Here is a 14,509-nt window from a genome sequence, read left to right as displayed (position 1 = left end):
CATCGTGTATGGTTTAAAGTAGTTTTTATTTAGTTTAGTTATTTTTAATCAATCCCTTTAATTTATACTTCATGCGAATTTTAATTTTCAACTTTCATTTTTCTATATTTTAAATGGTATATTGGAATCTCTCATTCGTATAATCTTTAGCTTATTTTTATAAATTACATTGAATAAATTTCACAACTTAAGATTTTCAACAAGTATGTGTCTGCCACAATTTTCCATTCAATTTTAAAAATAGAGGAAGTCGTTAACTTGAAACAAATAATTCATCCAAGTGAAAATTGTTTTGTTGATTATTGTGATTAGTGCCCCTATCATATTATAAAAGCCAAATCACACTTCTTCTTTATTTTACTTCTATGATTTTGACCCTTGATCTTATAAGAAATATTTAGGTCTTTTAAATGGTAATTAATTTGATTCTTTATTTTATTTTGGAGCATCATTTTGAACTTTTTTTAACTAAGATGGGAAACTTATAAATAAAAACTAAAAAACGTAACTAATGGTCGAATAAAAAATTATAAAAACATGGTGAAAATTAGTTAATAAAATTTTAGGATCGTTTTGTTTTTAAAACTTTAATCACACGATTTAAATATAATAAATGTTTTCTATAAGGAGTTTCATACCAAGGTACAGATAAAAAAAAAGTTGCTGCCATATTTTTTTTTTCTTTCGCCGTCAACAATAGGCTTGTATCTTTTGTAGGACAGGAAACGAGTTGAGTCCAACTTTACTCCGTTCAATTTGTCAATAGTTAATTGGAAGAGATTTGAAATTATAATTATTTTAGTGTTTTATGAAAAATAAAACTAATATAGATTAATTATACAAACTTAATAATATTAGTTATATATATATATATATATATATATATTGAGTTGGCTCATATATTTTAATCTTAATCTTTTGTTTAATTCTTATGATTTTTATTTTTTTGAGAGTTAGTCAGTTACTACAAATTTGTTAGCTAGTGATTAAATTTAATATAGCAATTTTAAACTATTGCTTAATTTAATTTCTATATTTGGATTGCTCAAAAAATATTTTATAGCTTCATTTAGCAAAAATAGAATTATAATAATAAAATTAAAATATTTACTTTTTATAAAAAAAATTAAAAAACAAAAATAACTGAAAACATAATTGAATCAAAACTATTTTCTTAATAAATAATTTTAATTTAATTATTGTTATTTAATCAAAATATATGATTCAATTATGAATGTAACGTATCAGAAAATAAATTTAAAAAAATGATGAAATGATTCTTTAATCGTATATCATATTTAAATTTAAATAAAAACATAAATAAGATAATAATATTAATCCATTTAACAAAATAACAAAATACAAATTCTTTACACTCCTTCTAACTTGGACTTGGGCCATCCTCCTTTTTGGACTGGGCTCAGGGGCGGCCTAAGCAACAGGCCCGTATTTCAAAAGTCTTCAAAATTATGCTCAAAGCAACATGTCCGTGTGTCAAATTTATAACGAAATGAAGTCTCGTTGCAGTTAAGAGACAAATTCCTCTGCAGTTTATATAACATTCACATTGAGTCTTTGAAGATGCTAAAGAACTCCAGATAGAAAGATTTGGAACCACAATCCAAATCTTAATTTCAACTGTTATTAGCTTTTCTTTAAACATCTTATTAAGGACTAGAGATTTAATAAATTTAACAAATTCTTGTTGAAATAAACTTTTATACTATATTAAAAAGTGTTAACTCAATCTTACAAAATTTATTTTGAAATTAAAATTTATATTAATTTATATATTATATATTATAAAATAGTTTTATATTTAGTCAAATATCTAACGCATTTTAAAAAAATTCATAGTTAACTTTTATATGTATGTTTTAGTGGTACAATTTTAATATTCCCAGCTAATCTCTTAGTTTCAATTTTATAAGCTTAGCTTGGGATAGAGGGTTTACACTTTTCTGAACATTTTATCTGTTTTTTAATGTTAATGTTTAATACTTTTTATTCCTATATTATAATACTTTTTAATTTTATTCCACTATTTTAAATATTATTAATTTGATTTATTTTTTAAAAAACCAACCGCTATAATTATTTTGGTCAAATTCATTGTGATGACATTTTAGATTAACATATAATGTTTGGGATATGCTATACATGTAATTTCTATCAACAAGTTAACTTTGAGTAAAGAGAAATATGTTATTATCATTAATGTAAATAAGAGATTATATGGGCTCATTTATAAAAAAGTTTAAATCAAATTAAAATATTAAAATAATAGAATAAAATTAAAAAATTATGATAAAAGGAGAAAAAAAGTTATAAAGCAAATTTTAATTATTTTGTGTGTGGTAGAAGGTGTGTGTTGGTGGTGAAATGAAATCCTGTCATTGTGAGTTTTGATGGAAGTGTTGAAATAGAATTAGTGATGGTTGAAGTGATAGGGCATGTTGTGGATAAGGAAATATTTTTGAGAGATTATATCCACACAGTAATGAGTGAAATTTGACTACATTTTGGTGGTCCATCATGCATTTTTCCACCATATATAACATTATTCAAGTTCCTTTCCCTTCTTTGTCCATTACATACAAATACAATAATATTTCTCTACCTATACAATCTTTTTAACCCTTTCTCATCTCCTCTCTCTGTCTCTCTCTTTCTCTTCTATTAAATTAGTGGTACCTATGTCATGCAAAAACAGCTCAGAGACATGAATAGTAATGTGGATTTTTTCCAGTCACATGAAATTAGTTATGCATAAAAATATTAATCTTCTAATAAACTGTTTATTAAAGAAAACCATTGTTGTTCAATTTTAAATTTCATTTACTATCCACCACATGTAATTTCAAATTTAAATGCTTTTGCTATTTATACCTTTTTTTCCATAAGAGTTTAGCAAGAAACAAAAGTAAAACAAACTTTTTCAACGCATTAAAATTAAAGTTAATTTGTAGAGGTTTTTGTTGTATGATTTTTAATTTTTTTTATCTTGTGTATAAATTAACTTTTTCTCAGAAAAATTTATTTTATATTTTTATAAAAAACTATAAAGAAATTTGTCCAAAAACAAAAGCACTCAGTCTCACTTTTTCTAGAAAGAAAATGTAAAGGAAATTTTAAATCTCGTAATTTTAAAAGCACTATGTCACTTTAAGAAAAAAAATGGTTTCCAAACACACACAAAAGATGCATAAAGTTAGAGAAACAGAATAACTGACATTAGGCACGATTGAGAAAACAATTGCCCATTACAATTTGTTATATTAAAAAAATCAATATAAAATAAAAATTATTTCAATATATCCAATATAGTTCTACATTTCTTTTAAAAACAAAATTAAACTTCGAATTTTAAAGTGAATAATACTTTTAATATAGTGATTGACTCTAATAATATTATCTTAACAAATATCAATAAAAACTTAATTTAATTTCAAATTAAATAAAAATTACTTTAAAACAACCTCTCACTATATTACTTTATTATATAAACAAAGAAATATAATATTAGTTATTAAATTTTTTAGTTTTTTTTAACATTTTTTTTACTCCGATGTCCATACATAGACTATTGGAAAATGATTTATAGCACATACATATCTTTAACTTTAGGATTTAGGAGATATTATTATCTTAGAGTGTTTCAATGGATTATTTAAATTAACATTGTTTACAATTTTTTTTTATTAAATGACGTGATATGATATAATACGATAGTTACTTTGAAGCAATCAAACGAGACTGATTCAATGCTGATATTGGATGAATGCAAAACAACCTGCGAAAGTGAAGCTTGAAGCGACAGAGAAACAAAATTGAGAAAAACACAAATAGGATGACAAAAGTAAAATCAAAATTGTATTGCATTCTGTTTGATTACAAGATAATAAAGGTTAAAAAAAAACTCTTGCTAAGAGAGCTGAGCCATACATAATTGGGCCCAAATCAAAGGAGAAAGAAGGGGTACAATAAGAACCCAAATGGACCCACAACAAAAACTGCTATTAGTAAATAATAAAAACTAATATTGTTAACACTCCCCCTCAAGTTGGGAATAGATGTTTTTCATTCCCACCTTGTATACAAGGTCTTTGAAGGTAGAAGGATTGAGAGGTTTTGTGAGGATGCTAGTAGTTTGCATGACAAAGGAAATAAAAAATAATTTGAGAAATCTTGCATTGAGCTTTTCCCAGACGATGTGGCAATCAATTTCAATATGCTTGGTGCATTCATGGAAAACCTGGTTGAATGCAATCTGTAAGGCAGATTGGTTGTCACAAACAGGGTTGTAGGGGTAATGAAAGGGACGTGTAGATCTTAAAGAAGAAAAGTCAACCACTGGAGTTCATAGGTAGTGGCACCAAGGGCTTTATATTCTGCTTCAAAGGAGCTTTTGGATATGGTTTGTTGCATTTTGGATCTCCATGATACGAGGGATTCACCCAAAAAAACAGAAAAACCAGTTAGAGATCTTCTTGAATCAGGACATGTAGCCCAATCTGAATTACTGTAAGCTTTTAAATGCATTGAGCTATTGCAATATAAAAAAAAATACCAGATCCAGGATTACCTTTAAAGTATCTTAGAATGTGAAAGGTAGCTTGATGGGGAAGGGGTAGAGATAAATCGTTGAGATTCTTTTGATGATCAGTGTTCAGTCTATATGAAAAATGATTTTCATGAAAAACAATGTGTCTTGATACTTCAATGTTATGGTTAATGAAATTTAGAAAAAGATAATCCTTAGTGTTGGGTTGAAAACCAAGAAAAATATCGTGAATAGAACATGCATCAAGTTTTTTTTTCTATGAGTAGTACAAGTATTGGAGTAACACAAGCATCCAAAAACACTAAACAAGAGATATCAAAAAGCTTTCCATTAAGTTTTTCATAGGGTGAAGTGTTGTGTAAAAGGGGGCTGGGAATGCAATTAATGAGGAGGACAACATGTTGTACAACAAAATCCCAAAATAGAGGGGGCAAGTTAGCTTGAAAAAGCAAGGCACGAATTCATTTAAGAGGTGTTGGTGTTTTCTCTGAACTATGCCATTTTGTTCAGGAGTTTCAATACAGGTATTTTGATGAATAATGCCTTTAGAAGAGATAAAATCTTTCATAGCAAATTCAGCACCATTATCAGTTATAACAATTTGAACAATAGTTTGAAATTGATTTTCAACATTGGCAATGAATTTAATGTGATTACGAACTTTAGATTTAGTATGCAAGAGAATAACCCAAGTATAGTGAGAGAAGTCATCAACAATAGTCATAAAATATTTAAACCCACGCATAGAAATGATAGAACATGGTCCCAAAATGTCCATGTGAAGTAATTCAAAACTTTTAACAGTGGCAGATTTACTTAAAGCAAAAGAAAGTTTCTTCTATTTTATACGGTGGCAAGTATTACATACATTCAATTTTTTAACAAAAATGTAAGGGTATTGAGTTCTCAAAACATTCGATCTTTCATTAGAAAGGTGACCCATCTATAATGCCACATATTCATGTTTTTAACAACACAATTGAAAGAGAGAACAATATGAGAAGCAATATTATTTCAAAAAACTAGAGGATCTTGCATTTGATAGTGAGACTGGGTTGCAAAGTAGATATGAGGTTAAAAGAAAATTGAGGAACACATAGAACATCAGTAAGGTGTAGTTTTTATTGAAGACAATGGTTCCGGAAAATATTGAAAAAACATGATAACCATTTGGCAGGCTAATTTGAATAGGTTTAATGTTCTTATAAGAAGTAAATTCGATAAAGAGATGCATACATGATCAGTGGCCCCTGAGAGTCTATAAGCCAATAGTTTTTAGCATTTTGTAAATTATTTAAAGCGTAAACATTACCAGTTGGAGACTATTCAACAACTTTGTGTGGGGATCCCACTTGATTCACTAGTGTTTGTCTGGCAGTGGCTCCATTAGCGTTTTGCTTGAGAATGTTAGACAAGGCCTGATACTGCTGCATAGTGAGGTGAAAATTACCATTATCATTTTCTTACTTGGCATGCTCAGAAAAAACATCATTCATATCACAACATTTGTAGCCCTAGTTTTATGAAACTGGTACCCGGGGGGTAACCATGCTTCTTATAACAAGTATCAACAATATGACTTGTTCTAATACAGTGGGTACACAGTTTCTTGTTGTTGTTACTGCCATATTTATAAACTTTGTTTTCTTGATTAGGAAAACCAATTTTGCGGAAGCAAGGATTTTCTATATGACCATTTTTACCGCAAAAAGTGAAAATAAAAGGGATACTCCAATTGGATTTGACATTATTTACACTGGTGGTCAGAATATTGCTAGCTAATTGGTGCTCTTGTTCAGCCACAAAAGAATAAAATAGCCACCAAGGTCAATTTGAAAAAGCGTGGGATTGTAGTAGATAGTCCTTTGTGTAGTTTATGCGGGGTGGAGGAGGAGTCATGTCGACATTTGTTTTTCTAGTGTAGATTTGCTTGGCTAGTTTGGAGTCACTACTTTGAATGGATTGGTGTGCAGTTCATGTCTCACAACGTTCCTTTGCTGAATTTTTCCCAGTTTAGGCTCAGTAATGCTCCAGTTGATGTGTGGGGAACAGTTTGGATTGCTGTAGTAAGCGAGTTGTAGAAGCATAGGAACAATGTAATTTTTAATAGGGGTGTGGTTGATGTTTCATAAGTTTTTGCCTTGGTTCAATTAAAGGCTCGGTCATGGTTCATTGCCAAGTCTCATTTTGCGCTGTTTTCCTTTTCTGACTGGTGTCTTGACTCTCTCGTTTGTATAAGGATGGTTTGTTGATTTTTTTTCCAGGGGTTTGTTCTTTTTGGTGGGTTCTCTAGGTCTAGTTAGGTGAGTTGTTTTTAGGAGACTAGCCGAGCGATTTGGATTTGGATGAAGGAGGTTTAGGGTATGAGTCTTGTTATATACGGGTTGAATCACCCCTGAAGTGGTTCATATTTATTGATTTTTTATTGTCGATAAAAAAAATATTATTACATCTCTTCCGAGTAAAGTGTGTTGGATAATTCTCATTTGGACAGGGATGCGAAGTCAAGATAAATTCCACCTTGTTCTTCGCATTCATGGTCGTCATCACTGACCTACTCCAATTGTGATAGTTGGTGGAGTCTAGCATCGACAAAACCAATGACACGATTGGGTTTTCATTAGGGTGTAGGTAGAGGTAGCTAGCTTGTTGATTTGGTTGACTAGAGGGAACCTGTTGCGTTGCGCATTCTTTGGCCATGATTGGAAAAGAAAGGAAGAAACGCAAGATTAATTTCAAGAACACAAGAGACTTAAAAGAAAAGGGATCAAGATTTATAGTGCGCAATAGAGCTCTTCAAAAGAAGAGCTCTGATGTCATAATACGCCACTTTCATGCAATCAAACGAGACTGATGTGATGTTGATGCTGGATGAAGGCAAAGCAACCTACGACATAGAAGCATGAAGCGGCAGAGAAGCAAAATTGAGAAAGGGACAAACGGGATGAGAGAAGTAAAATCAAAATTGCATTCTGTTTCATTACAAGAGGTTAAAGAGAAAACTCTTGCTAAAAGAGCCAAGCCTTACATAATGGGACCAAATCAAAGGAGAAAGAAGAGATATAATGAGAAGAACCCAAATGGACCCATAAAAAAAAACTGTTATTAGTAAATAACAGAAACTAATACTAATAGTGTGATATTACTCGAATGAAATGTTTTAATAAACAATGTGGTTTAGTTAATTTTTATCAATAAAAAAAGAACTATTTTTCCTCACAGAAATTTAACGACTTAAAAAGAAATTATGTTGTGACGGATCAGTAAATATTTATTTTAATAATATTGATAGTGAAGAAGTTTTCAATGTACAATTTTTAAACTTATATAATCATATAATTAGAACGATACGAGTTTTTGTTGCTTCCTTTCAAAGTTCTAAGAAAAATGTTGTAAAATATATACTTTCTATCAGTGTTGTTAAAATCGTGATTTAGATTGGAAAAATCACGATTTTACGATCTTTCATGCTAAAAACGTGCTGGATCGGTGCCTAACTCGTTTTCTCAACGGATCGGAGTGATCCGACGATCCAGGGGTTGGATCGGCGATCCATGGGCCTCCGCGATCCATGACGCGGCCCAAAAAAATTCTAATTTTAAAAAAAACCTAAAAACCCTAATTTTAGTCTCAGAAACCCTAATCCCAAAACGCAACCCTAATTTGAAGAACCTGTGCCTTTGTCGTGCCGTTTGGCCGCCGTCCACGCTACCTGTCGTCGTCGCCACCGTCCGCCACGACCGTCGCACAGTCACACTGTGCGATCTGCTCTGCTCTGCCACTGTTCACTTGCTCTGCTCCGCCACTGTTCAGACGCAATTTTCTCTGTTCCGCCACTGTTCACGGGTTATAAGTTATAACGGCAAGTGGAAGAACTGATCCAGCTTGGAAACATTGTGTGTCTGTTGATGGAACAACAAGGAAATTAAAATGTAAGTATTGTGAAAAAGTTTTGATAGGAGGGGTTTACAGATTAAAGCACCATCTAGCAGGAACTTCAAAGGATGTGGGAGCTTGTGTATCGGTGCCGGAAGATGTTAAAAAATCAATGTTGGATACTGTTCATAATCTGCAACGGAGTTTGTTAAGGAAATCAATCTCTATAGAAGAGAGTAATATTGGACATACAGAAGAAAGTTCTAGAAAAAGATCAAGTGGAGAAGAGATTGGGGACTCATCAAATATCTTTAAAAGAAAGGGAACTCAAAGTACAATTAATTCAATTTTCAAGAAGAATGAGAGAGAGGATGCATGTCAAGAGATGGCTAGGTTTTTCTACAATAATGCAATTCCTTTTAATGTAGCAAACAATGAGGAATTTAAGAGGATGGTTGAGTTAATTGGTAGACTGATAAGTGTCTAATTTTAGTAATATTTCATATTAAAATATAGGCACTTATGAGGATTTATTGCTAATTTACATATAAAATAATCTCTAATTTATAAATTTATACCTTTTTACATTTTTTATGATCTTTATTTGAATAAGAGTATTTTATTCCCAAATTTGGTGTTAATTGCAGATTTCTAAGGAAGATTGGAGATTTGGATTAAAGATGAATGATTTGAGCCAAAAAGATAAAGATAGAAGGTCCCAGAATGAAAGAAAAAAAGAAAGAAAGAAAGATTGGGCCTTTTTATGTTTTATCATTTAGCCCATTAGCGCGACACAATAAACAACCTAACCCTAGAAAACTAGGATAAATAGAGGGCTAGAGGCTCAACCTTAGGGTGCCAGATTGAGAGGAAAACACCATAGAGTGAATTGTAACCAATTGGGAGAATGGAAGGTGCTAGAAGTATGCGTGGCTAATTCTACCCTTTGGAGTTGGGAGTAATCTGCTCAAACTCTTATGTATTGAGGTGATATCTTATATATTAATATTCAGTTCTTGGTTGATTATTGGTATTGTTGTTTTACTTTTAACTTTCCGTGACAAATTGAGAATCTTAAATCTGACCGGAAGGTATTTTTAGGGTTCAGACCTAAACAACAATACTTAACATATTTGAGTGCTAGGAATAGACTTGAAATGTTAATTGTTATTAAACGTCTGAGCTTCGTTCTAAGTTGTTCTTATAATTATGCGAGGGATCGATAGTTAGGGGACATTCTTAAGGATTTTATATGCGAGGAATCGATATAAATGATTTTTATACGGGCATCAATTTCAATCAAAGAACATAATATTGACATGCTAATCAAAATACTTGAGAGTGAGAGATGAAACTAATCCTTATTTTTCCAATTGAAACTACTAATTCTTTGTCTGTTTTCTTATTGATTAGTGCCACCGCAATTAATTCAAAACTCTTTTAATTGTTGTTCTGTTTTTATATTTAGCGATTATTGTACTCGATAATTCACTGTTCCTTGTGGGATCGATATCCGTCCTTAAGGACAATTATTACTTTTGACAAACGCGGTGCACTTGCCGTAAAAAGTTATCATAGACATGGTCCCGGATTAAAGCCACCATCATATCATGAAATAAGAGTGAAGTATTTGAAGCTAAGAGGTTGAGAACACAAAGCAGATTGTAGAAGAACATAAACTTGTTTGGAAAAAAACTGGATGTACAATAATGACAAATGGATGGACGGATAGGAAGAGGAGGACTATACTTAATTTTTTGGTAAATAGTCCAAGAGGAACTGTCTTTTTGAAATCTATTGATGCATCTGACATATGCAAGACCGCTGATAAAATCTTCAAAATGATAGATGATATTGTTGAAGAGGTGGGGGAAGAAAATGTCATCCAAGTTGTAACAGATAATGCAACAAATTATAAAGCAGCTGGGGAGTTGTTAATGCAAAAGAGGAAAAAGTTGTATTGGACCCCTTGTGCAGCTCATTGCATTGATCTGATGTTAGAAGATTTTGAAAAGAAAATACCACTCCATCACGACACAATCGTCAATGGTAAGAAAATTACAACTTACATTTACTCAAGAACTGGTCTTACCTCCTTGTTGCACAAATATAGTGATTGAAAAGATTTGATAGGACCAGCCAATACTCGTGTTGCCACCTCTTATCTGACTTTAGGATGCTTGAATAATAATAAAGGATCACTTATTAAGATGTTCACATCCTCAGAGTGGCAATCCAGTCAATTTGCAAAAACTAGAGATGGAGGGTTGGTGGAAAATTTGATATTGGACAAGGGATTTTGGAAAAACATTTTAAATTGTTTGAGGGGTGCTCTTCCCCTTATTAAAGTGTTGCGCATGGTTGATTCAGATGAGAAACCAACCATGGGATTTATTTATGAAGAGATGGATATTGCAAAAGAGAAGATACAAAATATCTTCAATGGAGTTTTGATTTCTCAATTAGATATATAGACTTGTTTTGGAGATTAATTTATTTATTTTTATCTTATCTAGCTACATTCCCATTTGGGAAATCATTGATCATCGATGGGACAACCAATTGCATAGGCCGTTGCATGCTGCAGGCTATTATCTTAATCCCATGTTACACTATCATCCTGACTTTAAAGTTGATTATGAGGTGAAACGTGGACTGTATGAATGTTTGGAGAGGTTGGTGGGAGACCTTGATGTGATGGGTAAAGTTGATCTTCAATTAGAGAGTTTCAAGACCAAGTCTGGATTGTATGGTACTCCATTAGCTCAACTTGGACTCAAGACCAAAACTCCATCACAATGGTGGGAATCATATGGTGATCAACATCCAGAACTACAAAGATTTGCAATTAGAGTATTGAGTTTGACTTGTAGTTCATCTGGCTGTGAGCGTAATTGGAGTGCTTTTGAAAGGGTAAGAATTTAAATTATTGAAAGTGATTTCATAATTATTTTTTAGATGATCATATGATGTGTTAACTAGTTTTATAATTATTTAGGTCCACACCAAGAAAAGAAATCGTTTACACCAAAGGACTATGAATGATGTGGTGTTTGTGATGACTAATTCAAGATTGACGAAGAAGAAAGATGTTAGAAAAACAAAAGAATATATTATTGATGATCTTTCTTCTGATGATGAATGGACACTGTGGAGGAAAATGAAATATTATATGGTTTAGATGAAGACATATATTACTTGAAGTTGGAGAAGATGATACTAGTAGAAGAGCAACAAATGATTTGGAGGTTCCTCCAATTGATGATGATTTGGAAGTTCCTCCAATTGATGATAATGAAAATGAAGATCTTTTGGAGGACCAAGATGATTATCCTATGATTATTGTAAATGATTTAATTGGATAGTTTATTTGTATTAAACATTATGTTGAATCTACTTTTAATTATGTTATGTATTTGGACCATTTAGTTATGTTATATATTTGAACCATTTCATGAATTACGAGTCTATTTTTAATTATCTTATGTATAGTAACTCTTCCGAGTCAAGTTACGATCCCCGAGTTACGATCTTTTTTACCCTCCCCAATCCGCTACGAGTTACGATTTTAACAACATTGCTTTCTATATACATTATGTTTTGCGCTTACTCATTTGAAGCTCGTACAATAATGTAGCTAACAAAATTTTGTTTCACTTTTCCTGTAGAAAATATTTGTGATTACGATTTTATTATGTGTCTAAATTAATCATTAAATGTATGAAGTATTGTAGAGTCTCGTATTCATCCTTAGACAAGTGAGCTTTACAAAACACATATTGAAATGTTTATTATATATATATAACGTTTATTATTTGAAATCAAATAATAAATATCATATATATATATAATAATAATAATAATTAGGACTACAATAAAACGATGAATTAAACCAATTTTAAAATATAAAATAGTTGATAGAATATTTTTTTTAATTAATTAGACACTAATTTAAAAATTAGTTTATAAATTTTATTAATAATAAAAATTATTTTAAATATGAATATTTTTAATTCTTTAAAATAATGTTTAATTTAATTAATATAATAATTAATTATTATTTTTAATATTTATTTTTATTTCATAATTTTCATATAATAAATATTTTTCTATAAAAAGGTTAAATATTATTATTATTATTATAATAAAAAAGTCGTATTTTTTTAGTTCAACGGATGATGTCCTCCTCCTGTTTCAAGCACAGGGATGGAGGTGGGATTATGTTGTTACGGGGCAGATTGTTTCAGGATTTTTTCTGTTAAAGTTTTGGGTCTGATAAGGTGCGGATGTTGGTGTAAGAAGCCTTAGATTGGCTCACTTGTAAGTTTAGGATATTCTGTATTTTGAATACCGGGTTGAGATACCTAAAGTATTAATTTTATTTATTTTGTTTATTGATAAAAGAAAATCTTCAAATTTAATGAAGAATCAGAAAAGTAGTAAGATTTTAATATATATTATTTTTAGTATTAATTTAATGGTTATTTTATAAAACCATAATTGGAAGTATATCCAAAGTTTTAAAAAAAATTAAAGTGTGCATCCAAATTGGAAGTGATTTAAAACAATTTTCAGAGACAGCCAAATTAAAAGTGAATATAAAGTAGTTTCAAATAATTTTAAATTCTAGTAACGATTAAATTAGAGGTATATCCAAAGTAAAAACAAAAATATTTATTAATTAAATAATTTAGAACAGTAACTTGTTAGGGTTGGATAATTTTTACATACAAAAAAGTAATAATTTATTATGCAAAATGACTTTGACGACCTCTATATGGAGAGAAGTTGTTAGAGAGGGAAGACGACGATGCAGCCATTGTTAGAGGGTGGAATGTGGAGAGCACAAAATTCTTGGTCTTGCATGCAACCAACCCTAGAAGTTTGGTGAAACTTCTGATGATGCTTCTTTGTCATTATTGTGTGGGAGAGTAGAAAATATCTGAGAATGAGAGTAGAGGAATAGGTAGAATCATGATATGTTGACACCGTCTCCCAACCAAACACACATTTGACAAAACATTATTCTTCCTGTATAGATACCTGATAGAGACAACCAGAAGCAACAAGCTACCAACAGCACGTTACAAAAGTAATATAATGCACCACTCTAATTTTTTATATAACTATATTAAAACTTTCAATATTATTATTTTAATATTATTTTATATTATTTAATTATAAATTTATCTTTTATTATATATATATATATTTTATTTTTATTTTCTAAATCTCACGTCAAAAATTATATACAACTTCAAAAATTTCAAAATTATAAAACTATAATTTTCCCTCTCAATAGCTAGAAGCAACTAGAAATCTTCTGAAAGTGAAAGATTATTTAAAAAGCTTCAACTTATAAAAAATTACGTATTCAGATGCGTATCTCTATAAACTAGGAGATTTAGATTGACAGGGGTCAGAAAATACTTTTCTAATTAAAAATTAATCAATAATACCTTGAAAGTACTTCTTATCACTTCCACTTTACAAGCTTTTAGTAATACAATATTATTTTTTTAATAAAAATTAATATAAATAAATTTTTTAAAATAAAATAATAATATATTATGCCACCTAGGTGTAAACCTTGTTCAAATTGTAGTCCAAATATACTTTTGGATCTTATATCGAATCACAACAACACAAGAATATAAATGAAAACACCTCATGTTCTTAACAATCACAGCCACCGGTCTTGCCCTATACTCAGAAATTTTTTTATTGACATTCAAAAAGTAAAAAACTTACCCTTTTAACACTTTATTATAACTGGTATGGGCCAAACGGTTAATGTAACGGCTCAAAGTCGAGCCAATCGAATGATACAATGTATACATCTGAGTGTCGGAATGTCGAACACTCGAGTGTATACATTCGAGTGTCGAATACCCTTTGATAACTTGAGCGTTGGAGTGTCTTATGCAAATACCCCCTATTCGGCATTTTTCAGAAGACCGAGCAACCGAGACCCAAATGAGCAGTAGAAAGACGAAAGGAGTACACTAAACTGTGAGTCGACCGATCGATAGGAAGGAGGAAGACAAACTCAATAGTTTTCTAGGTCCC

At 30.6% G+C, this 14,509-nt stretch overlaps 1 protein-coding gene across 1 annotated transcript; it reads left to right on the top strand.

The window, feature by feature from the left end:
• The first annotated feature begins 10,149 nt into the window (after window positions 1-10,149).
• Window positions 10,150-11,805, top strand: LOC137805604 (uncharacterized). The gene is made up of 4 exons (XM_068605544.1): window positions 10,150-10,436; window positions 10,957-11,353; window positions 11,513-11,531; window positions 11,645-11,805. The coding sequence occupies exons 1-4, from the start codon at window positions 10,150-10,152 to the stop codon at window positions 11,803-11,805; spliced, it is 864 nt and encodes a 287-aa protein (XP_068461645.1).
• The last annotated feature ends 2,704 nt before the right edge of the window (window positions 11,806-14,509 follow it).

This window comes from Phaseolus vulgaris, chromosome 3 (assembly GCF_000499845.2).
Source record: "Phaseolus vulgaris cultivar G19833 chromosome 3, P. vulgaris v2.0, whole genome shotgun sequence".
In the NCBI taxonomy this organism is placed as follows: domain Eukaryota; kingdom Viridiplantae; phylum Streptophyta; class Magnoliopsida; order Fabales; family Fabaceae; genus Phaseolus; species Phaseolus vulgaris.
The sequence above is the reverse complement of the archived record's forward strand: the minus strand, read 5'-3'. Positions and strand labels throughout refer to the sequence as shown.